General features: G+C 32.9%; 3 protein-coding genes across 3 annotated transcripts; 1 reads left to right on the top strand and 2 right to left on the bottom strand.

Moving 5' to 3' along the window:
• Nucleotides 1-11,505: 11,505 nt before the first annotated feature.
• On the bottom strand, nt 11,506-14,068 carry LOC18051658 (protein FAR1-RELATED SEQUENCE 5). Its single transcript, XM_006447908.2, has 3 exons — nt 13,869-14,068; nt 12,226-12,647; nt 11,506-11,822 (listed from the first exon to the last, which is right to left on the bottom strand). Coding segments are annotated over exons 1-3 (624 nt in total). The 5' UTR covers nt 13,870-14,068; the 3' UTR covers nt 11,506-11,621.
• A 323-nt stretch (nt 14,069-14,391) lies between these two features.
• On the top strand, nt 14,392-17,284 carry LOC18051657 (protein FAR1-RELATED SEQUENCE 1). Its single transcript, XM_006447906.2, has 3 exons — nt 14,392-14,495; nt 15,213-15,664; nt 16,847-17,284. Coding segments are annotated over exons 1-3 (654 nt in total). The 5' UTR covers nt 14,392-14,494; the 3' UTR covers nt 17,048-17,284.
• Nucleotides 17,285-18,011: 727 nt separating this feature from the next.
• LOC18051656 lies at nt 18,012-18,783 on the bottom strand. Its single transcript, XM_024190907.1, has 2 exons — nt 18,767-18,783; nt 18,012-18,657 (listed from the first exon to the last, which is right to left on the bottom strand). The coding sequence occupies exons 1-2, from the start codon at nt 18,781-18,783 to the stop codon at nt 18,012-18,014; spliced, it is 663 nt and encodes a 220-aa protein (XP_024046675.1).
• Nucleotides 18,784-25,116: the final 6,333 nt, after the last annotated feature.

Genomic DNA, 25,116 nt, shown 5'->3' with positions numbered 1-25,116 from the left:
AATTTTCGACGTGGAAGTTAACCAAGAGGAAAAAAAGAAATATTTAATCATGCCCACTCTTCTTTGAGATGCACAATTGAGAGGACTTTTGGTGTTTGGAAAAATAGATGGAAAATTTTGCGACAAATGCCTAGTTTCCCTTTTAGTAAGCAAGTGAAAATTGTGATTGCTTCAATGGTTCTTCACATTTTTATAAGAAAATATGCAGATAATGACCAAGAATTTCAACCTTTTGATAATGATGGCGAATTGCTTCCAACAAGTGAAAGTGAGAATCAAAGGGAAGAGAACAATGAAGAACAAAGTACAAGTTCATTCAACATACGTGAAATAGACCAAGAACGTGATCAAATTGCGACACTTTTCATGTTCCGTTAATATTTCAGTTATATTATTGATTCTCATTTTAATTTGGATAGTATTATTTGTTTGAGAGAATATATCAATGATGCAATTTTTAATTTTGAAAATTAAAGAAATGATTGAATTGATTTTTTTCTTATTAATTGATAGCTTGGATGCATTTTGTTATATGTTATATAATTATGAATACATATCATTTTTGGTAATTTAATTACATAAAAGCACTTTTAGTTTTACACAAGCAAACAGTTTAATGGTTCAAAAGTACTTTTTTTATTGACAACCAAACACCCAATGGCTTTTTGTCTAAAAGCTCTATTGGTATAAGCTATACTGTTATAAGCTCTATTTAATAAGCTATACTAAACAGAGCCTAAAATAGAGATATAAAATGACTTATTTTCTCCCAAAAAGAATAGAGAGGTCACATTATATAGATTAGAGAAAAATATTTTTTCTCTTTAATTTTGAGAGAAAAATTTCTTTTGCTAGTTACTTTTAGTGGTGATAAAGACGCTCACACGTCAAGTGCATATCAAACCAGAGTCATAACCTAGACGATCATTGGTGATTGATCGTGATCTAACATGCGTAGTGGTGACAGATCATGATCTAAAAGGCGTGGTGGTGACGGATCGTGATTTGGGAAACCTGGATTAATTTCAATTATTCATTTTTTCGGATTGTCAAGGTATGATTTTTGAAATTACGAATTCTTATGTATTGTATGAGATCGGTCCTAAAAGTTTTTATAAAAATTTAAAAAACTGATTTTTCTCAAACAAGAGCAACAACAGCTACACGGAAACAAAGTAGCGGTAGCCATGGCGGAGATGGAGCTGCAACAGTGGCTAAGATGGAGTTGCAGTGGCGGTAGAGATGGAGGACAGCAGCTGGCACATCAAGAGAGAGTTGATCGGGAGAGATAAAGAGAGAAAGAAAGTGTGTTGCTGGATGAAGATAAGGAGAGAGAGAGAGAGAGAGAGAGAGAGAGAGAGCGTTGTTATGGAGATCTGCTGTAACCAGATTGAGAAAGATGAGGAGGGAGAGAGAGATGTTGTCGAAGAGATAAGGGGAAAAGATAAGGTCAAAAGCTTATAGTTTTGTTTTTTAGTTTATTTTTTACTTCAATCTTGTAATATTTGGAGAACATGCTTAACATGTTTTCATAATTATAGTTATAAAGGTGAATTTGGATTTCTTATTTTATAATTTATTTTTTGAATTCATTCCACCGAACATGCATTATATATGTATTCTGAAAACAAAAATGAAAACAGTGGCTGGAAAATGGTATCGAACAGGCCCCTAGATAACTAAACCTAATTTCCAAATTACAAAATAACCAAGCTGGGCGACCACAAAACAAATGAATCCTTGACCACAAACCACACCCACTAGCCACGATCTGATACACACGGCGACCTAAGTCACTGACAACACAAACTGAACGAGCCCAGTCGCGTCTTGATCGACATTCAGCCACCATGAAGTCTTTTAGACTTATAACGAGATGTTGATAGCGATAGTAATCTCACTACTACCAACTTGTTCATTTTGTGAGGTTCATGTCTTTATTGTGTGATTGTCTAAGGACTTGAATATGTAGTCTCTGATGAGCATATCAAGAAGACGAAGCGTGAACACTAGATCGAAGGCCTCTGCAAAGAGATAAGCTCTCGACTTACCCATACTCAATTGTGTGGTTATCATATAACACCTGAGCTTCTGATAATGAAGCTAATGAAAGAATTGTCTAAAGACTTATGTTTTCATTAACTCTAGATTCCATGAATTTTTTTGTGAAAATTGCTAAAAAGGTCGCAATATGAATTATCCGAGATCCGATCCAATTCATCTGAATCCAAACCAAGTCGAAATTGCCCATCCCTAAAATCAACTATATCAAGCATATTATTGATTGTTTCTTGTATTATACATTATTATTTTGAATTTGTTATAAAAAAGCTTAAGGTATGCTATATATTATAATTCCAAAATCATTATGTATTCACTTGAATATGATTAATGTTATGATAAAATACTATGATATTTTTGTTCTTTGAGATATATATTGCTTATTTAGCATTTGAATTTAATTAGGGTACAAATGTAAAACTATATATTTTCAATATCTAATGTTGAAAAAGAAACAATTTAATATTTATTTTCAGAGGTTCAATAAAAAAATATTTATTGTTCATATTTAGACATCCAGGTCTATTTAAAATTAAGACTGATTCAAATTTCAGAAAAAAAAAGTTAACAAATTGAAAAACACCTTCTCCTTTTGAGAACTTTCAATAGAAGAAGAAATAATAATCCACACCCTTCTCTTTGTTTGTAGTATCACCTCTGGCATCAATCTGTGGGTTTATCATTTTAACCCTGTCCATGGTTAATGTGATTCAAATAAGGCTCGGCGAGCTGTTATGTGGCAGCGTTTGTACTTTGAAGTCGGTGATATCACTCCCTATATTGGTTTTTGGTTCTCTCTGCTGCTATGTGTACCACCTGTCATCTTTGCAGTGGCTGTCTAGAGTCAAGGAAAAGCAGGGCAAGGGGGATCCAACTGGTTCAATGGATTGGTGCCATAGGGTCATCTTAGTAACATCAATATATATATATATATATATATATATATATATATATATATATATATATTATCAGGAAATTTATCAGCAAATACAAGAGATCATTCGATAGGTGTAATTGTTCCTTTAGAAATGTAATGACCAAGGAACCTGATTCTTGTCTGGAACAAAGAAACTTTAGAACTAGAAATGGCTAGACCAGCTTTTCTAGTGGCAAGGTAGAAAGTCTTTAAATGTTTGAAATGTTGATCGATTGTTTGAGAAAAGATTAACACATCATCAATATAGACAATACAGAATTCAGAGAAGGGATTATAAATATCATTCATGATTCTCTGAAATTCTGAAGGAGTATTTTTTAGTCCGAATGACATTACAGTCCATTCATACTGTCCAAAAGGAACAGTAAAAGCAGTTTTATAACGGTCTTTAGGATGAATTTGAATTTGCCAAAATTCAGATTTCATATCAAATTTTGAAAAAATGAACGCAGAATGAAGTTTCTGGAGCAAATCCTTCTTATTAGGTATGTGATACCTAATCCATTTTAATGCTTTATTTAAAGGTTTTTAATTTATTACTAGTATAGGTGTTCCTCTTTCTATTTCGGAGTTCTTATTAACATAGAAAGCGGCACAAGACCATGGGGACCTAGATTTTACAATGAGGCCTTTTGATTCTAAGTCTTTTATTTCATCCTTGCAGTATTGTTCTAATTCCATGTTCATTTGGATTGGTCGGGCTTTGGTAGGTATTTGTTTTTACAAATTCATTTTGTAATTGGGTTTCAATTATTTGTAAACTCAAATATTTTTTCAAACAAACCAAGTCATTTTGTTTAGATTTGAAAAGGGCATTTATTTGATTTTGGTAAACAGAACAAGCTTTAACAATATTCAAATTTCTTATTTTTGGTTTCTCAATAAAAGGGAAAACAAGTTTTTTGGTTTTTGCTTTAAAGGTTATAATATCATAGTTGACAGTATAAGGAGTAATAAGGTTAATGAAAGGAGTTCCTAATATAACAGTATGATGGATATCATTTGTCAGGAGAAAGGAAGTCCTGAAATCAAAACCATCATTATGAACTGAGGCATCAACTTTAAATTTGACTTTCAGCTTTGAATTATTGGCGGCAGAGAGTCTTTCATTAGTTTTCTCATGAAATCTTTTAGGGACAATATCTTCTTTAATACAATTTAAATTAGCACCGGTATCGAAAAGGGCAATGGTGTCAATTTCGAAGTCTTTAGAAAGAATTAAAGTAATTTTAATCAAGTATTTTCTCGTGGTGATTTGCTTTAAGACAAATAAAAAATCATTAGGTATAGATTCAATGTTTTCGAGGTTTTGTTCATTATCACCATCAGATTCAATTTCTTTATCAGAATTATTCTCTAACTGTTTTTGTAAGAGGAGTTGAATGGTTTCAGAATCATTTTTTCGTTTTTCTTTTAATTCCTTTATTTCAAGTTTGACTTCTTTAATGTCTCTTTGAAAGTCTTGGATGTTTGGATTTGCTTTCTTTGTTTTCTTTTTATCCAGGATTTCAGTGAGATCATAAGTATTCTTTTTAATTATTGGGGCTTTAGAAGTTTCTGCTTTATTATCTGTTTATAAGGTTTTTAGAAGTTTGTCAAGGTATTCCTTTTGAAGAGTAGGGTCAGTAATGTGTTTGACTAATTCAAGGAAAGTCTCTTGGTCTTTGGTTAATACATTGATTTTCTTTAAACGAGATTCTATGTCAGAATCACTACTACTTGATTATGAAGTATCAGAATCTATCAATTCATCAATTTGTAGAGGGTCACTATCTCCCGTCATGGAAGACTCAGAGTCAGAAAACTCGACGAGCAAATAGGCAACTTTAGAAAGTATTTCTTCTTCAAGGCCAAGCTCATGGAGCTTTCTGTTCATTCTGTAAAATTTTACAGTATGACCTTTCTTTCCACATTTGTAACATGTGGCTTCTTTGTAGTTAAAAGGGGTTCTTTGTTTGGGTTTAAAATCTTTCTTTTTAGAGAAGTTGGGTTTCTTATAAGGTCTCGAAGGTTTCGTATAAGGTCTCGAAGGTTTCTTATAAGAAGGTTCTCTAAAATTTTGGAAGGATTTTTTTATGGCTTTTTGGTTTGTAATGTTTCTTGTAAGGTCTTGAAGAACACGTACCATTATAATATTTAGAGTTGGAAGTTTTAAAGGGATCATAATTGAATTGCTTACAGAAACTGCCTAACTCTTGCTTAGATTTCCTAAGCTCCCATTTTAGACGTTTCTGAAGTTTCAAGTCTTGACAAATCTTTAAACCTTCCTTATTAATGAAGCTAACTAATTCACCATAGGTGAGTTCGTCATACGGAATACGGTTGTCATACAAAGCTTTAATGGAATTCCTAACCTTTTCTCCTAGTAGGGTAGGTAAACCTGCAAGGAATTTTTCCTTCCAAGTTACATGATTTGCATCATCCCTAAGGAAGAGTCTGGTAAAGAATGTGGTTTTATAGCTTTGGAATTCACTAAGTTTTCTACATCTCAGGTTGTGTAGTAACTCAGCGTTCTTGTCTCTAAGGTGTGAGGGATCGCCTATGAAATGGAGGGATATGGTCAGAATTAGGGTAGCAACAGCATCCTGAATTGAACTATTGAATTCATCAAGAATGGGGGCTCCATTTTCATTCGTTTAGATAGAATTTAGGATATCTAATTGTTGCTGTTTGATGAGAAGATGATCCCACCAACTTTTAAGTTGACCTGTAAAATCAGTAATGAGAATTTCTGCAATAGCCTTGTCAGAAGTTCCCGACTGTGTTTTATATGCATTGGCTGCCATGGTCATTTATTGCAACAATCCTAAAATATTGTATTCAGACATACCATCAATGTTCCACTCATAGACAGAGGATGCATTAAATCGTGATTGGTTTAATGCAACAGGCCTGTTGTCTATGGCAAGGTCAGGCGGAGACTTGACAGTAGGTAGGGCTAATTCCCAGTGGATTTTGTTAGCTTTGGAAACATGTTCTTCTTTAAAGGCTTCTATATCAGAAGAGGCTACAGACATGTTGTCTTGTTCTAGTACACCAATCTTACTAGATTGGACACTATCATGGGCTATTTGGATTTTATTAGACGAAGAAGAAGAGGCTTCTATTCTATCTAGTTGTTCTTTAATAGCTTTAGCAAAATCTGATTTTGACTCTTGAACAAGCTTTTGATTAGTTTTCGAAACCTGGAAAAGTTTGAAAATAGGCTCTTTAAGCTTTTTGTCAGAATCTGATTTTGACGTAACAGGGGAAACAACTATGGTCGACTTCTGGAATTGGTTTTCTATCCTAGTCAATTATTTTCCTATTGTATTTAGATTGGCATTTCAGAAATTATTCTGTTGAATAATGCTATCTAAATCCGTTTTTGGATCTTTAGGTTTATGGATTTTATAGGGTGAAGCTTTTATCTGAGCAGGAGGTTCACCATGATTAATGGTTAGACTCCTAAGTGGGGGATGTTCAGATTCTATGATCCTATCGCCATCAGAAATGTTCCATTAAGTGATTTTCTTTCTGACAGTAATGTGATTTGATTCTTTAAAAGGATATGAAATGTTGTTATCCGTAGCATACATCTCAAACCAATCAAAAAACAATATATGAACTTTATGCATATTTACAAACTCATAATAAGTTTCTTGAATTTCTTTTCTTTGATTTAAGAAATGTTGAAAAAACCAAAGTCTCTTTTCTTTATTGGTGTCAGAGTAAAAATCATTGTGAAGAAGAGTTTTGTCTAATTCAAAATCTTTTTCAATGACACTAATTACGTTTTCTGTGACAGCAGAAAATGTAGGAAAAGTTGGAGGAGAAGATTCCTTCTCTTACTGGCTTTGTTCACGTTGACGGCTAGTGTAAATGGGATGGGGAACACTAGTTGTATAGTCAACAGAATGTATAGAAGAACTAGGGCTAAAAGCAGAAATCATGGCTTTGTAAGAAATTTTATAAATTGAGGCTACTGGGATGGATCCCTCAATCATGTGATAATTATGGGTTTTGATTTGTAAAATCATGCTTTTTAGAATATTCTTGTCTTTTAGAGAAATTGTTATTTTCGGGTAACAGCTAAATGAGATGGGACCTTTACAAAGACTTGATTCTATACTACTTAGTAAAGAATCATCAAAAAAGATGAATCGCCCATCTCTTAGGACAGCCAGTATAGAGGTATTGAGGCCTTCTTTTGTTAAGGGTTTTATACCAACTTGTATTAAGCCGATGTGAACATAATTGAAATTCTTATCTTTTAATTTCTTTAAAGAGTGTTCTGAAAATAGATAAATAGTTTCAAATGGCTTTGAAAGAGTTATGTTTCGTTCTTCAGTTTTTATAACATAATCATTTTTTAAAAAATCAAGTTTTTTTGTTTTGTAAATCATTTCTTTAGAGATATTTGGTAATTCCCAATTATCAATTACTTTATTAAAGTCTTCAATTACAAATTCTTCCGAATTCACAACATTCTTTGAATCACTAGTTCTTCCAGAAGAAGAGCTAGAAAAGGACGATGCTCTACAGAGTAGAGAATCCATGGATTAAGACCTATATCCTAGTTTTAATCTTGTTGGTATGGCTACAATCCAAGGCTAAGAATTGGTTTTACTGCCCTTCAACCAAATCGGGACTTACGACCAAAAGCTACCAAGGCACACAGAGGTAACACTCACCACACAAACAATGTTCAACTAAAACACAAGTCTTTATACACAAAGTCTCTATTCTATATTACACTATCCTCCCCTTGGCTCTGATACCAGTAGGAAATAGGATCGAAGGATGGAAATGATTCAAGTAAAATTCATAATTAACAAATTGTTAATAAGGATAATTAATTCAGTACGTGGCGTTGGTACCAGATCGATGCAGAACTTAATCTGCCTTTGAGACCAGATCTGACTTAGAACAGATCAATATCTCGCACGTTCTATTTTCCAGCCGATATACTAAAGTAAAATTTTAATCTTTTTATTAAAAGGTTTCTTTAATCAAATCAACACAAAGGCTCATGGATAATACTAGATCTGGATCCCAGAAATAGTATTCTGATTGAATGGAGGGAGAAAAGAAGATACAACTAAGGACATAGATCCGGTCTCTTTGCCTTAGAGGAACGTAGCAGGTTTTATAAAATTGAAACTTTAAATAAACTGCGGAAATTTAAACATACATCTGAAACTCTCTCTAAAAAGGAATTTTCTTTCTTTTCTTGTAACACTTCTGAGAATCTTAAGACATCAAGGAAATTTTCATGTCTTAAATATATTCTCAATTATTTCTTTCTGTAATAGATCTTCATAAAGATTCAAGGTTACAAGCAATTTAATTTGTAAGTTTTAAAGTTCAGTTTGTAATTTCAATTTCAGATGTATGTTTAAATTTCCGCAGTTTATTTAAAGTTTCAATTTTATAAAACCTGCTACGTTCCTCTAAGGCAAAGAGACCGGATCTCTATCCTTAGTTGTATCTTCTCTTCTCCCTCCATTCAATCAGAATACTATTTCTGGGATCCAGATCTAGTATTATCCATGAGCCTTTGTGTTGATTTGATTAAAGAAACCTTTTAATAAAAAGATTAAAATTTTACTTTAGTATATCGGCTGGAAAACAGAACGTGCGAGATATTGATCTGTTCTAAGTCAGATCTGGTCTCAAAGGCAGATTAAGTTCTGCATCGATCTGGTACCAACGCCACGTACTGAATTAATTATCCTTATTAACAATTTTTTAATTAGGAATTTTACTATATATATATAAAATAAGAGATATAAAGCTTAGAAAGCATATGTAGTTATTATTAGAAGTATATGTCTGTTTCTTTTAAAATACAGATTTCTTGAATATACTATATGATGTATTATATGGTAATTGAACAAAAAATAATAAAGATATTAACACATTGTATGATGTATAAAATGAATCCATATTTAAAAAAAAATGTAGGCATTCACATTAGAAAAGAATTAAAAGTATAATACGTGTATATATAGTTGTAATAATTTTTTTTTGTTAAGGTCTTATGTTATTATATTATCTTTCAAATAATTAAGTGGTTATGCATTGTGCTGCTACTAATATTGTATGATTAAAAAAAAAAAAATGAAATCCATGTATTTAGAGTTGTGCTTTACTTAGCTATTGCTAATATGCGTTCCTTCCTCTTTGGTCTCTCTCTCTTTTTTTTCTTTTTTTTTGTCAATGATAATCATATCGTTGAGGAAATTTCTTAATGGTAAGGAAGATTAAACTGTAGACAAGATACTGTATGATTGATATACATATACATATACTATGAACTTATAACTGTAAACTCCATATCAACTTATGTATGGACAAAATGGAGTACTGTGCACTTACTGGCCCGTATAGGACAAAATATAGTAAAATTTTACTTAATTTCCGAAAGATTTATTTTCTTCACCATGGACTTGAACTTTCAAGGAGCATTTGCTGGGTCTGCCTCTTGTATATATGAATGGATTCATTAACAATTAAGTAAAATTGAATGACAGTGGTTGGTAAATTATATCAATAATTTGTAAAATAATTTAGATTTCATGAAGGTTTAAAATTTTAAAAATATTTTATCGAGTGCCAATTTTAAAACATTATCTAGAGGCGGCAAAACGAATAATCGAAACATGTTTAAATTGAATAGTAAACGAATTGGGTCAAAGTTCTATTGATTCAGATTCAATTCGTTATTAAACGAATTGAAATATCAAGATTTGGATTTGATTTATTTATTAAACGAATATTTGATTCGATTTCGTTTAATTTATTTAGTAGAATTAATAAATGAATTGAATCGAATCTGGACTTATTTACTATTAGTTTATCCTATAACGAATCCATAACGGATCAAATTTAATATGAATTCATTTATAAAAATATTATTAATAAATAAAAATTAAGTAAAGTAAAATATAAAAGACTACAAATTTAACATCATACAAAATACAAACATATTATCATTTATAATTACTATATTAACCTTCAAATGTTAAAATTTTTTCATACATATTTATGGATAAATAAGTAATTTAATTAAATGAATAATAAACGAACTATAAACGAATGGATGTATTCAATTCATTTATGACACATTTATTAAATGAATTCTGAATAAATAAACAAATTAATGTCCTTAAAACCAGATTTGATTCATTTAATAAGCAAATCGAATCAAATTCACCTATTTATTAAATAAATAAAAAAATTCAAATCCAAATCTTTTTAATTCCCATCTAATTAAATCGAATAAACAAATTCTCGTCGTGATTGCTACCCCTAACATTATCCCATAATTAATTAATGTTAAGAGCAATCATTTGCTAGAGCGAATAATTTCGACAAAGAGCACTTTTAATAATCCACTAGGTATGCAGTACAATTGGGTGGGTTGGTAAAAATGTGTCAAGTAACATCCCTATAAATCTATTGGCCTACTTTAGCCAATCATAACTTAACACGTCACTAAATTTAGTCTTAATTGGAACTTTTTTTTTTGTCCTTCAAAACATCGAATTTATTTTTTCTTGAAAAAGGCCATCTTAAATCTTAAACTTTAAACCGTATTCTCCATGTAAAAAAACAAATTAAAAAAAATTAGAAAAAGAGTTCAATTAATGATTATACTAAAAATATATATTGAACTTCTCTTGACAAGATCAGATCAGTATATATGTTCTTCAACAAACTGAATAACGAAACACAATCCATAATTTAGTTCTAAGCCATCATAGAAAGAAATGTTACTCATTTTCATACCACAGTGACAAAAATTTGCTACACTTCCAAGCTTTAAACTGAAAGAATATGGGGAAAAAAACATATTTTACTTCAAGCCAAAGTGAATATGCAAATTCAGCATTTCACAAAATAGATTATTAACCTAGTTCAACCAAGAAATTTAGATTGTACATAGATGACTTTTAACAGATTTGCTAATATATTAATCAAACCAGAAATCCAAAAAAAAAAGCAGCAAAATATATCGGTCAAAATGACTACAATCTGAGAATGAATGATTTTACTGTTATCACTTTGAGTTGATAATCTCCAATATCGATATTGTTTTGCTATTGTAATGCTTGTTTACTTTCTTGTGCCTTTTCTTCATACACTGCGGCTTTTCATGTTTAGAGAAATAGGATTTCATGGCTTTGAAATAAATTGACGATCATAGGATTTCATGAGTGGTATAAGAATTGACTAGTGTGTTTGACAATGATACATTTGGGGTGATTCAAATTACAGCTACAGAGGAGAGACATGATTTCCCAATGTCCCACTTTCAGAATGATCAAAATTGAAAACACAATGCTTTCTTTTTGGAAAATGAAATCGAGTACTGCTGTACTAGTAAGAAATAAAAATAAAGAATCAATGAGAGGGAGTGGACTAGTGGATAATAAAGCTTCCACTTTACCAAACGAAAGAAATCTAAAATTGGGTTACAGAATATCAAATATCAGCCATCTTGAGTTAAAAAAAAAAAAAAAAAAAGCCTGATTCTAACAAGTAATGTACATGATTGGAGCTCTATAATTATAAATCACAAGTAGTTATTCACAAATCTTCCCGATAAATAAACACTCAATTTGGATGTCAAGTTTATCTACTGCAGGAAACTTTTTAACATTTCGGATTCGACTTTCCTAATATTGTCAACAATAACTTGTATTTTTGAGGAGAGCTCCTCAGTTTGCTCCTCAACATTATTCATAAAATTGAATAACTTTTCTCGATATGCCGCACATAATTGCTCTTGCCGCTCCAACTCCAAAGTAAGCTCTTCGATTTTCTTGTCCTTGTCACCCTAGAAAAATTAACCAAAAAACCACCATTGCAAAATCCACTAATTACTTTGAATATTAACCAAATAATTTGCAATCATTAAATGTCTCTAATAGAAGCCAAGAGAAGAATCACAGGACCTCCCAACCACATTACAGTAGCATCCCCACCCATCATACAGTCCTCGAAAAAATCTTTGACAGTGTTAACATTACTTATTTTCATCATAAAAAATGCAGTGTATATTTACAGAACTAGTCTTGAATGAAGAGCTGACTTCCACAATGAACTCCACATTTATGTAGATGAGTGGGAGGAAACAACTTATCAAGAAACTAAATAATCTTAAAATTTTAACTAAGATGTAGATAAAAAGACTGAAGACACTCAAATTCATAAATAGATGTGGGAAAGTAGAAACTCACTACTGTACTGTAGCCATTGGCAGTGACAACCAGAGGATGATTATGATCCTTAATAAATCTTGTCACAACCCATTTTCCTGACTTTTCCATCTTCACCAAGATGGTTGCCTTGCAACCTTCTCGAGCACTTGGTCTTGGTTTCTTTTCAGGTCCATTTGTGCCCTTCGAATTAGGAGAGAAACCTTGCTTGTTACATCCAAGTCGACGAGCAAGCGTCGTCCCATCAGTCCGAGAACGACGGCGTTGCATAATACGAACAACAAAACCCATCCGTCTAGCATATCCCATATAGAATTTCCTGGCAGCATCTTCCGAATCAAACTCCATACCTACATATGGTTCTAAAATTTCATCTCCTGCTAACTCACCAGATTTTTCTATGACACAGCTGTCTGCTGCTGCAGCCCCTTCATCCAATTCCACTGTAACACAAAATCCTTTAGTAAAACTAAAAGTTTATCAAATCCATAAAGTTCTCTTTTGGTTTAATCAAGAATAAGAACTTCAAAAAAGTAATAGAGCTTCAATATTATTTGATTCATAAACCACTATTAAGAAACTATTCTAACATACAATGCAGTTAATGTTGTCAAGCTGTTTTCTTCATTAAGAGTGTAAGTTGGAAATAAGATCCCTAATAATCAAGCAAATGACAACATTTTTCATAGTTGACCAAAGCCAGGTGATATATTGCACCAGCGAGCAATTTCTGTTCAGCAGTCTACGCACAAGCAAGATTAACAATTGACATTGCACAACATACCACAACTACCTTGGAGGTAGCTCCCATCTCTAAGATACACATCAAATGTATCTTAATTAGGACCTCTCAGTTCCCATTCTAAACTCAATGTTGTTCTTTAGATTTGATACCATAACAATACCAAACCAAGATCTTATTAACTGGATACGGTCAGGGCAGGAAGATGAAAACTAAAGGCTTTAGAGCCAAGAATATTGACAGAATAGAAACATGTCAATCAAAACCATATTTCCATGTAGACACTAGATCATTTGTTTCATAGATTCTCAAGTGATAAGGCAACAACTTTTTTCCCACAAATTTCCAAACTTCCCTGAAATATTGATTAGATTAAGAAAAACATACTGTTTGCAAAAGAAAAACCCAAAATACTCAAGTCAATATATATATATATATATATATATATTATAGAACATTTATTTGCAGAATATCGGCAATTACAGGCACAAAGCCCAAAATTCATAGCTCAACCGGCCCACTTTTCAACATATCAATTCTTACTTGCATGAAAATGTACAACTTTCATAAACTAGTAATCACATTCACCATGGGAAATTTCAGAAAACACTTATTACTCACTTTCCCATTAATTAAGAATAATGGAATTTAAACCTCATTCAAGCATTTTAAAAGCAGAAACACCTGTTGCATTTCCCCTTAAATAATAATAATGATACACCTCTTAATGAAAGAACCAGAAAGGGAAAAGAAAATAACCCAGAATTAAAAAAAAAAAGTCATTTTTTCCCTTCTACAAAGCACGAATTTTTTCTGGATACTACAAGATTGAATAATTTTAAAGTTATGATCGTTAGAAAATAATAACAAAAAATAATAAATAACAAATGAGGATCTGAATGAAAGATACTGTAAAACTTACTCAATCAGGATCTCGAAGACATCCAAACTCTGAGAACGGGAACCGGAAATCTGGTTTCGTTGGCAATACAGGGCCAGGGCGGTCAAAATGAAATGACCATAATCGCTTCGCCGCTTAATTGAATCACAAGCACACTACTCTACTCAATTTTGTCTTGTGTGTTTGTACTTGCACCGTAAAGTTCGTGTCTTAATTATTTTATCAAATCATAGAAATTTTTAAATTAAAATTATCAATTTTTTAAAAAAGAAATATATAAAACATCCCACGTTGAGCAAAAAGCATTTTTTAGTCTTTTTTTTTTTAAAAAAATTTTCGAGTGAACAGTTATAATAAAGAAAGAGAAGAAAAAATAAATAAACAAATGAACACAGTGAGGAATCAGGAAAGGTGTGTTTTCAAAAAGCTGAGGTGGCAAGATATTACTGGGTTTGAGCAAGAGATAACACGTGTGCTGCGGAGCACGTAATCCTTCCCCCCGACTCAATTGCACTTCGCAGTTCTCGTTCTTCTCAACTCAAACAACTGCGAAAAGACTTGGGATTTTCTGAACCCGAAACCAAAACCTCTGTTGCTGGTGACTTTGTGTCTCAACACTGGATTTAGAGTTGGATCTGTATCCATCAAGTGAGTCATTTTAATCATCTCTGCTCTCAATTCTTTCTTAACTCTGATATTTATTATAGATATTTTTTTTTTATTGAACGCACATCACAGTGGAATAGTTTGTAGTTTCATACTTCAATGTAGATATTGATCATATAAGGAATTGAAGCAATTTGATTCTGTTTGACGGAATGTAAAGCTTCAAAATTCAGCAGCTTTTTAAAGTTTGCATTATTGCATGTTGGATATATGGGAAATGAAGGAATTTGAAGTGTTTGTTTCAATTCCATGTTTTCTTTTTAGTTATTTTGATTCAATGGAGAACCGGGTTATTTTGATTAAAGTTGTGCTTTTTTCTTTGGCTATAAAGTTTCAATTTTGTACTGAATGAATGTGCTATGGTAATGAATTATTTGTGTTTATCCTATTGGGTTGGAGTTGACATTAGGTCTTTTTACATCTATGTTGAGGCGTTGTGATTTTAGTGTTAACCCTTTTTAGCTGAGTTACTCTTTTTGGTGTAATAAACTGAAACTATGGCTCCTGAAAATATAGGAAAAAATAATTTTTGGTTTGAAACAAGATTTGAGATTTGAGCGAAACAAAGATTTTGCTTTTATGATTTATCAGTTATCCTAAATTATAATTTTTTAGAAGTGGTGGGAGCATTAGGAAAGTGCTGTTTTTATGTGAATGTATGTGGTAGAATCTACTGAGTTGAGCAATGTTTTCTGGCAGTGGATGAAAATCCTTCTACAGGCCAGAATGAGGAAATGATGGAGAATGTGAATGACCAAGAGATGGCTGTAACTAAAGGAAGTTTGGATGGGGAACCATACTTGGGTATGGAGTTTGAATCTGAGGAGGCTGCTAAGGTGTTTTATGATGCATATGCCACACATATGGGTTTCATTATGCGTGTTGATGCATTTCGTCGATCAATGCGTGATGGCAAGGTTGTTTGGCGTCGACTTGTGTGTAATAAAGAGGGTTTTCGCAAGTTGAGACCAAGAAGAAGTGAGAATAGGAAACCTCGAGCAGTCACCAGAGAAGGTTGTAAGGCAATGATAGTGGTGAAAAAGGAGAAAACTGGAAAATGGGTTGTAACTAGATTTGTCAAGGAGCACAACCACCCACTGGTAGCTATACCTGCCAATGGTCGTCGAAGTGTGCTACTATCTCAAACTCCGGTGAGTTGTTGCACAAGTATGTACTGTATCTGTCTATTTATCAAGCCTGTGGTTGTACTTGTTTGAGGGGTGTGTTACTGTACCTAAGTTTGTGATTACATCTACATGCATCCTGAAGTTAAATTGATATGATATAACGTTTATGTCTTTCGTAATACCATGATAAAATGGAAGTCTGATGTATATATCTGCATTATTTGATTCTGGTGAATCTGAAATATTACCCATAACAAAAAGGTTCTTTCTAAGATGCTCATATTGTCAATACAGAGGACTTTCTGGATCATCTGTACTTGGAATGTTAATTCGAATATCCTATTTACAGCTGATATTGCATAATTTATAGTTAGTTATGTCATGAGTCTCTTAGCTATTTACCTGTTACACAGGTGGCTCAAGATACTGGGCCTTCAGTAAACTATGTATCCATATTTGATGTTTCCCTTCAGTCTCTCTTTTCAATTAGCATCTGCGGAGATCTGTGTTAGCATCCTGATCTGAAATAGTATACTTTTTGTGAATTTTAGCATGAAGATATGCAATCACACTTTATCTTGTTTCACTTGAGACTGGATAAACCGTGTAATTTTGCCATGTATAAGCAGAGTCTTTTAGAATTTAAGAGGCTTTGTGCAAACAAAGATTTTTTTTTTCTCAATTAATTACACAGATTTGAAAAAGATTTACTGATTCTGTATCACCTGAGACGGTTGCTATTCATTTAGAATGTAATGTATAAGAAAAAAAAGGAAATGGTAGACTATTTGGCCCATATCTTAAATAAATGGCCAAAAATTGCAGGGGTAGATTAGATTACTTGCAGCTTCTGTATCAAAGTCTTTTCCAGTTTAATTGTATCTTTGCAACATAACATATCTGATTCCATTATGAGACCATATTTTTTGCTAGTACATCTGTTAGGTATCCCTAAGAAGATAACATTTTTATTGTGTGCTTCTTGTTGATTGCTTAATGAATGAAAAGTATACTCTAGTTGTTTTGATTATGACAGTGTCTTCAAACCAAGAGTGTACATTAGTTGTTTCGATTATGACATTGTTGGAACCATCTAGCTTGCATCAAATTGCATTATTTAGAGGCAGGAACTTGTCATATTCAAGTATCATGCAATAAAATTGTTCATGTTTATTCTTTAACCTTCTCTTCGGAGTTTTTTCTCAGGATGAGAAAGATGTAAAGATTCGGGAGTTAACAGCAGAGTTACAGCGGGAGCGAAAACGGTCTGCTGCATATCAAGAACAGCTTGAAATGGTTTTAAGAGATATGGAGAATCATTCTCATCACTTATCGAGGAACATCGATGACATAGTTCAAAGTGTGAAGCAAATTGAGGCCAAGCGTATAGCAGCTTCACACTGCTAAAATCCCCATTAGACTGTAAATTTCTCCATCCAATTTTCTTTCTGTGCTTCTGTTTAATGACTGTGAATTAAACTAGTAGGCCTTTTTCTTTTTAGGAAGGATTGTCTGAACTTGTAGATTGAGCCAACTTGTCCTTTGCTTCTGAAAAATATATAGAGTTTAATGAAACGACTGTAGCAATTGCATAGTACATATTACATATCTGTAACAATTGCATTCCACTTTGCTGGATAGAGTACGACGCAAACTACAAATGTACAGAAATGAAGCATCATATAAAGATTTTAAGCAGTAACAATTTCAGCATACACCTTTATTTGATCTATTGACTGCTGTTCATAGGACTTACTTATTTTAGCAAATGCAGCAATGATGACTCTGTTGTACAAAATAGAACCACAGAAGAAAAAACCGTAGATACCAGGAAGAAGTACGATTTCATGCATAATGAATATCGACTGTTTTTGCCACAACAGGATCTGAAATCACATTCTGGTTAGTTTTTAAGACTGTCGGTCTGGAGAAGCAAATGATAAGCCAACAAACACAGCCATTGTAAGGATTGTTTCATCTTTGAGGAATTCCTCAATAATAAATTAATAATTATCATTAGAGAAAAGTCGACATTGAAGAGGAAAGAATAACGAATATTAATAACAAGTAAAGCATAAATATATGGGTATATATATACATTATAGATATACACACACTATTACCAGTACATGCGAGAACTTCTTAATTATTTGACAAATTACCATATATAACTTTACATAAGACCTAGACACACGATCACTACTTATCGCAACAACATATGAAAATATACAACTTAACAACGAGGGATCCTTCATTTTTCAATAAAATTAGCACTAAAATTAAAAGACAAATTAATATGCTATTGTCTTTTATCTTAATACTCATCTAACTAAAACGGATCCTGATTAAAAAGTGACTTATACACTTAAATTTAAACCGTATTTGACTGCTTCTTGTCAGAATTCTCCTTCATCCTAGCAAAAAATGCAAAGATGACAGGTGGTACATACAGCAGCACAAGGGCAGCAGAAACCAATACGGTAAGTGATATTACCGATTTCAAAGTATAAACGCTGCCACAAGAGAGCTTGCCGAGCCTTATCTGTACCACATTAACCATGGACAGGGTTAGAAAGATAATCCCACAGGCTGATGCCAGAGCTGATACCATAAACAATGTGTGTCTCCATGTGGATGATAGGATAATTTTTCTTAAGCACTTATCCGGTATTCCAACGAGTTCAATATAGTCCCGGATCTTATAAAAGTTCAAAAGAACTTTGAGTGATTTGGCTGCCAGGCTCGATACGAGGAAACAAGCAAATGATATTACTTCGTACGTAACAAGTGTCTTTGCCACAACAGGATCTGCATCGCATTCGGGTCGGTTTTCAAGACTGTGTTGCTTTGGTGAGGCGAAGGATAAGCCAATGAACACAGCGATTGTGAAGAGTGAGTTCACGTTAACCAGATCGTCTAATGCTTTTGAGTGAACGTCTATTAACTTTTCCAGTGGACTATCTTTCTCGTCAGCACGGCCCGGCTGCTGACCATTTTCTGCTCCAGATTTCTGCAGCCTGAGAAAGAAATTAGAACGGTAATAATGTTAGATTCATTTACGAATGCAAATATATATAGTAATGATATCTTTAACGTTAATTAAAGAGAAATCATTAAAAACTTTACTCTTCCGATTGCTTCATCTTGAGCTCTCTTTTTACATAATTAATTTGAGAAGAATGCCTGGTGCTTCGGTTCTTAAACGGATCAGGGTTGAATCCTGGCCACACAACACGATCTAATTTCACTTAGGACCAAAAGGGACATGAACATCAGAATAATAAATGGCGAAGATAGTTGGAGACAGAAATTAGCTATATAATAAATGTAGAAGATATTTTTACCAAATTTTCAAACCCTAAATTGTAACCTGTCTTTGAAATATCGTAATAAATTAAACCAAGGCCCGTTGCATTTGTATCATGAACGCTGAATAATTGATTCAACGTATCTTTTTTACGGTTATCTCCACGATGAAATAGAGCTGGAGGAGAAAATATCAACGATAAATATGAGGATGCCAATACACTAGTGGATGGTTGTCGAGATAGTTGTGTTGTTTACTTATGATGGTGAAGGTACCACGACGTCTGTCAATAAAAAGCTCCAGAGCTGGGAAGTTCGGAGCCCGCAATCAGTAATCGGTGACAGATAAATAAAAGGAAGGAACTATGGAGTCCAGAAATATAAGAGAAATCACCCAGTTGCCTTAATAAACACGTACCTGACAAGTCAAGTGTTGAAGATAGGCATTATGCGATTATATCACGGTGAAGTTAAACAAGGAGAAGGAACGAAGCGACTAGATTCTTCTTAAGTGTTGAAGATAGGCATTATGCGATTATCTCACAGTGAAGTTAAACAAGGAGAAGGAACGAAGCGACTACATTCTTCTTAAGTGTTGAAGATAGGCATTATGCGATTGTATCACAGTGAAGTTAAACAAGGAGAAGGAACGAAGCGACTACATTCTTCATTGAAGAAGATTAGTCACAAAGGATCCAATCTCAAGCCAAAATTTCAGTATATTGTCACGGTCCGCTCGAATTTTTCCGTAAAGGAGGCTAAATGGGCGAACCAAGGTGTTTTTAGAGACAAGCCAAGATGCGGTAAGTAACAGGCAGTCCAAATTTTCAAGCCTAACCGCCCAAACTCGAGGCAAGAGTGCTAAATTGGCCTGATTTTAGAATTTTCAGCACACTCTAGCATTTGTACATATTTATAATTCACTATATTTTTCTAAACTTGTAAGCATTTAGATATTTAGGCAAATTGCGCAAGTTGCGTAAGTAGCATAGAGACATCTAGAATGGGCAAGCCTCTTCTATAAATAGGGTATGACACTTGCCATTTTGTACACACTGCACACACCACACAAGCAACACAAGCATACTTGTAAAGCTCTATTTTATTTTCTCTTTCAAGTAATATAATTTTACCTTGGCTATATTACTTTCTCTTCTCTCTACCTTTTATGCAATCATCTTTACTTAGCTAGTTTGAGAAGTTTGATAGACTTACTTAGCAACTTTTGTGATAGAAGTTGTCTAAATGATGCATGAGTTGCTGCGCAAAGTAATCATTCCACGACAAGTGTTATTAGAGATAAGGTTTGCACCCCTGCAATCTAGCTCATGAAAGAGCAATGACCAACCCTTCGATTCCATCACAAGAGGGCATTGTCGGAGTGGAGCTACCAGAGCCAACTCACGGTTGCGAGGAGGGTCATTTGCAGACAAGAGCCTGGTGTATATATCTGCATTATTTAATATCAAGTTAAATTGATATGATATAACATTTAGGTCTTTTGTACTACCATGATAAAATGGAAGCCTGGTGTATGTATCTGCATTATTGAATTCTGGTGAATCTGAATTATTACTCATAACAAAAGGCAGTTATTCTGAGGTGCTCATATTATCAATACAAAGGACTTTCTGAATCATCTGTGCTTGGAATGTTAATTCAAACATCCTATTTACAGTTGGTATAACATAATTTATAATTAGTTATATCATAAGTCTTTTAGCTACTTATCTATTACATAGGTGGTGCATGATAATGGGCCTTCAGTAAACTATGTACCCATATTTGATGTTTCCCTTCAGTCTGTCTTTTCAATTATCATCTGCACAGATCTGTGTTAGCATCCTGGTCTGACATAGTATACTTTTTGCGAATTTTAACATGAAAATATGCAATCATAGTTTATCTTGTTTCACTTGCGACTGGATAAATGGTGTAATTTTGTCCTGTCTAAGTAGAGTCTTTTAGAAGTAAAGAGGCTTTGTGCATTAGGTTCGAAAATCTTCATAAGTAACGAAGAAATTTCTTTTTCCTAATTAATTACGCAGATTTAAAGAAGATTTACTGATACTGTCTCACCTGAGATGGTCGCTATTCATTTAGAATGTAATGTATAATAAAAAATAGGACATGCCCATATCTATCATAAATGGCCTAAAATTGCAGGGGTAGATTAGATTACTTGCAGCTTCTGTGTCAAAGTCTTTTCTAGTTTAATTGTATCTTTGCAACATAATATATATGTTTCCATGAGGAGACCATATTTTTTCTAGTACACATGTTATCTATCCTTAAGAATATAATATTTCTATTGTGTCATTCTTGTTGATTGTGTAATGTTGATAAGCTTAAAATTGGACTGATAATTTTGTTTAGAAGCTCAAAAAATTCATGAGAAAATGAAACTGGAATATTTTGGATTTCTATTATTTTCACTTTACACAACTGATGATCAACATAGTATTTATACACGTTGCTTACAACATGAAAACAGAATTAAAACAAGGTTAACAACTATAACAGAATTAAAGGCATGCTTGACTAATTGGCTGAGCTAGCATATACTACTTAACTAACAATGCTGATTGGACCTTAGCTCACACATGCTTATCGTGCAGCTCCTCTTAGTTCACACGTGCTCAATGTGCTTCTTTAACAGCCCCCCTCAAACTCAAGGGACATTGATGCACATTGAGTTTGCTTCTGAAGTAGCTGAAGTGAATGAAAGTAAAAGGCTTTGTTAGAATATCTGCAACTTGTTCATTACTTGGAATATAGTTGATCTCAAGCTCCTTTGTAAGTACCTTATCTCTTATAAAATACATGTCGAACTCAATATGCTTGGTTCGTGAGTGATTGATTGGATTCTTTGCTAATTTTGTTGCACTGCCATTATCACACTAAATTGTAGGTACTGATGTGCATATGATTTTGAGCTCACTGAATAAGGACTGAATCCATGTGATTTCTTCACTTGCAAAGGCAAGTGCTCCGTACACTTTCTGCACTCGATCTTGTAACAATTGATTGCTTCTTTGATGACCAAGATATTATATTGTCTCTTAGATAAATACAATATGCACCTATTGACATTCGATCATCAACATCACGCGCCCAGTTTGCATTAGTGTACCCTGTGATCTTAATTTCTCCTCCAACTAAAATCTGAGACCAAAATCTTCAGTTTCTTTTAGATATCTAAGAACTCTTTTACAAGCTAAACCATGTTGAAGTGTTGGAGCTAACACATACTGGCTCAGTTTATGTACTGCAAATGCAATTTCTGGTCTAGTCAAAACCAAATATTGCAAACCCCGACAATACTTCTGTAACTTGTTACATCTTCAATATATTGTCCTAGATAACCTTTAGCTTTTCTCTGAAGCTTAGATCCTATCACCATTAGAGAATCACAGCATTTGCATTCTAGCATATTAGCTTTATTCAGCAGATCTCTAATATATTTCTTTTGAGACAAATAAATATTATCCTTGGAATAAGAGACTTCTATTCCAAGAAAGTATGATAATCTTTTCAAGTCCTTCAAAGCAAAAACTTTGCGGAAGCAAATCTTTCCATCTCTTCAGTGTTAGGACCAGTGATTAGATATCATCAACATATAGTAAAATGAATATCACTAATCATTGCATTTCTTTAAAGAAAAGTGAAGTATCAGTTTTAGAGTTCTAAAACTTCCAGTTTGTAATCAAATACTCTTTCAGCTTCTCATACCAAGCTCTGGGAGCTTGTTTCAGACCGTATAATGCCTTCTTCAATTTACACACAAAATTTGGTCTCTGCCGATCAACAAATCCCTCAAGTTGGCACATCTAGACATCTTTAGTTAGTTCTCTATTTACGAAAGCATTGTTTACATCTACTTGCCTTATCATCCATTTATTCATTATAACTAGACTTAGTACAATTCTCACAGTGCATGACTTTATAACAGGACTAAAGGTTTTAAAATAATCAACTTCTTCTGTTTGTTGAAAGCCTTTTGTAACAAGTTTGATTTTGTACTTAGTTATGCTTCCATCAGTGTTTTGTTTGATCCTAAATACTCATTTATTCCCAACAACTTTATATTCAGCTGAAGGTGGTACTAGTGACCAAATCTCATTTCTAATTAAGGCTTCATACTCATCTCTCATTGCTCGGTACCAATTCTGATCATTTAGAGCTTATTGAACTGTGTTAGGTTCTGAATTGGGTAGAATAGCAGTGTACAATTTTGGTTTAAAGATACTAGCTTTTGATTTGGTGATCATTTGGTGAGTTGGTTATTGTGAAGCGAGTTTTCTGTTTTGATTTTGTTCTATGGTTTGTTGAACGATTTGTTGTGATTCATGCTGTGTTTGTTGTTAGGATTTTGTGGAGGTAAATGGGATGAAGATGTGATGGTTGTTGAAGTCAACAAAAATAAATACCTACCTGAATAAATTGTGTATAGTGATTGAGTAGGGTCGTGTCCACAAAGATCGGTAATTATTTAAATTCTTTTAAAATGTAAAATGCAAAATAGGGGGATTGCTGACAATAATAAAAATCAAACTAAATAACAAGAATGCAAATTCAAATTGTAATTCAAATTGGAAAAAGCTCTGGTTGAATGAATTAACTCAGCTTGATTCGACTACTGATCATTGATTCAAATATAAATTATTACTACTTATGAATAGATCGGTTATAACTACTGAGACCCTCTAATAGCCAATCTTTCCTTAACTAGTCGATAACCAAGGTACAACCATTGGTTATTTCCCTAATCAGTAGACAACCCTAGATACGATCATAGGATTTAATCAATTGACAGCTTGAAAAACCAGAGAGACCCAAATCCTAATCAACAAACGCATATGATGGTTCGTTTAAATTAGATTGTTTATTCTCATAACACAACGCACTATTATGCTATTTGTCACAAACATAAAATCTTCATACGATGAATTTTTTAATTGACAATAGATTAAGTTGATAATTAAATAGTGGCCAATTATCTAATTAACAAACATAATCATGACAATAATTTAGAGAATAAACAAATATCCAAAAAGCAATAAAACAATTAAAGTATAAGAAAGATCTCACAGTAATGATGAATCAAAGCTTTATTAACCTTCAACCAGAATAATAGGTTTAGTTCTTCATATAGAGAAGAGAAACATTTAGATTTAGGGTTTTCTTTTTCTTTAAAAATCTCATCTCTTTTGTTTTTCATGTCTCCTCTTTCTTATAGAGTTTTTCCAAAAATAAAATGCTAATATCTAAAATATTATTTAAATATTAAATTTAAAATTATAAAAATAACCAAAATGACAAAATACGTTAAAATAAAAATTACAGGCCCTTAGTTGACAGCACACGCCCACGCCTTATCAATAAAGTTCTTCTGAAGCTCATAATTTCTCCAGGAAAATAATCATCCTCAAACATCATCTTGTAGCTCAATTTTAGCATCAATCAATAGAATTGCACCTACAAAAATAAAACACAAGTAAATCATTATTATTAAATGCAAAACATCGATATTAAGGAAAGTAAACAATGCAAAACTAGTGCATAAATTGCACTCTAACAAGATGATATAGATAAAGAATTATTGGAATGCTCTTGTTGATGCAGCGTATCTGCATGTGTTGACACATAAGGTATTTGTTGATTCTCTGCTGATTCTGCTGAGTAAATATCTTTAAAGCTGCCAATAAGTAAGGGTAATGTGGAAAGGTAATATATTTGCTGTTGAGAAAAGTTTGACACTAGTGTTTTAGGTTTTGTAATATTCTCAGATGAAGTAAAGATAGGGTTTGTTGAATATGGAAACAGGTTTTCATCAAATACAACATGTTTGAGTATATAAACTTTGCCTGAACTTGTTAGATACTTGTAACCTATATAGGTTGAACTGTAACCAATGAAGATGCATTTACTTGTATGAAAATCAAACTTATTTTTGTTAAAGTCTCTCAAGTATGGATAAGCTAAGGTAGCCAAAGCATTTCAAAAAGTGATAATCTGGTTTATGTCAAAACAACTTTTCATAAGGAGATGAAAATTTCAGTAAAGGTGTTAGGAGTCTATTTATGTGAAAAACTACTGTGTGAACAACATCCCATCAAAATTTGAAAGGAAGACTAACTTGAACTCAGAGAATTAATCCAAGTTCAAGT

The sequence above is a fragment of the Citrus clementina genome, unplaced genomic scaffold, assembly GCF_000493195.1.
Source record: "Citrus clementina cultivar Clemenules unplaced genomic scaffold, Citrus_clementina_v1.0 scaffold_2, whole genome shotgun sequence".
NCBI classification, from domain to species: Eukaryota; Viridiplantae; Streptophyta; class Magnoliopsida; order Sapindales; family Rutaceae; genus Citrus; species Citrus x clementina.
Note: the sequence above shows the minus strand (reverse complement) of the source record. Positions and strands in the feature narration are given on the sequence as shown.

Coding starts and splice junctions, on each gene's coding strand:
- LOC18051657 (XM_006447906.2), top strand. Junction 15,665..16,846: donor TGCTACTATCTCAAACTCCG/GTGAGTTGTTGC, acceptor GTTTTTTCTCAG/GATGAGAAAGATGTAAAGAT.
- LOC18051658 (XM_006447908.2), bottom strand. Junction 11,823..12,225: donor CCAATGGCTACAGTACAGTA/GTGAGTTTCTAC, acceptor TAATTTTTCTAG/GGTGACAAGGACAAGAAAAT.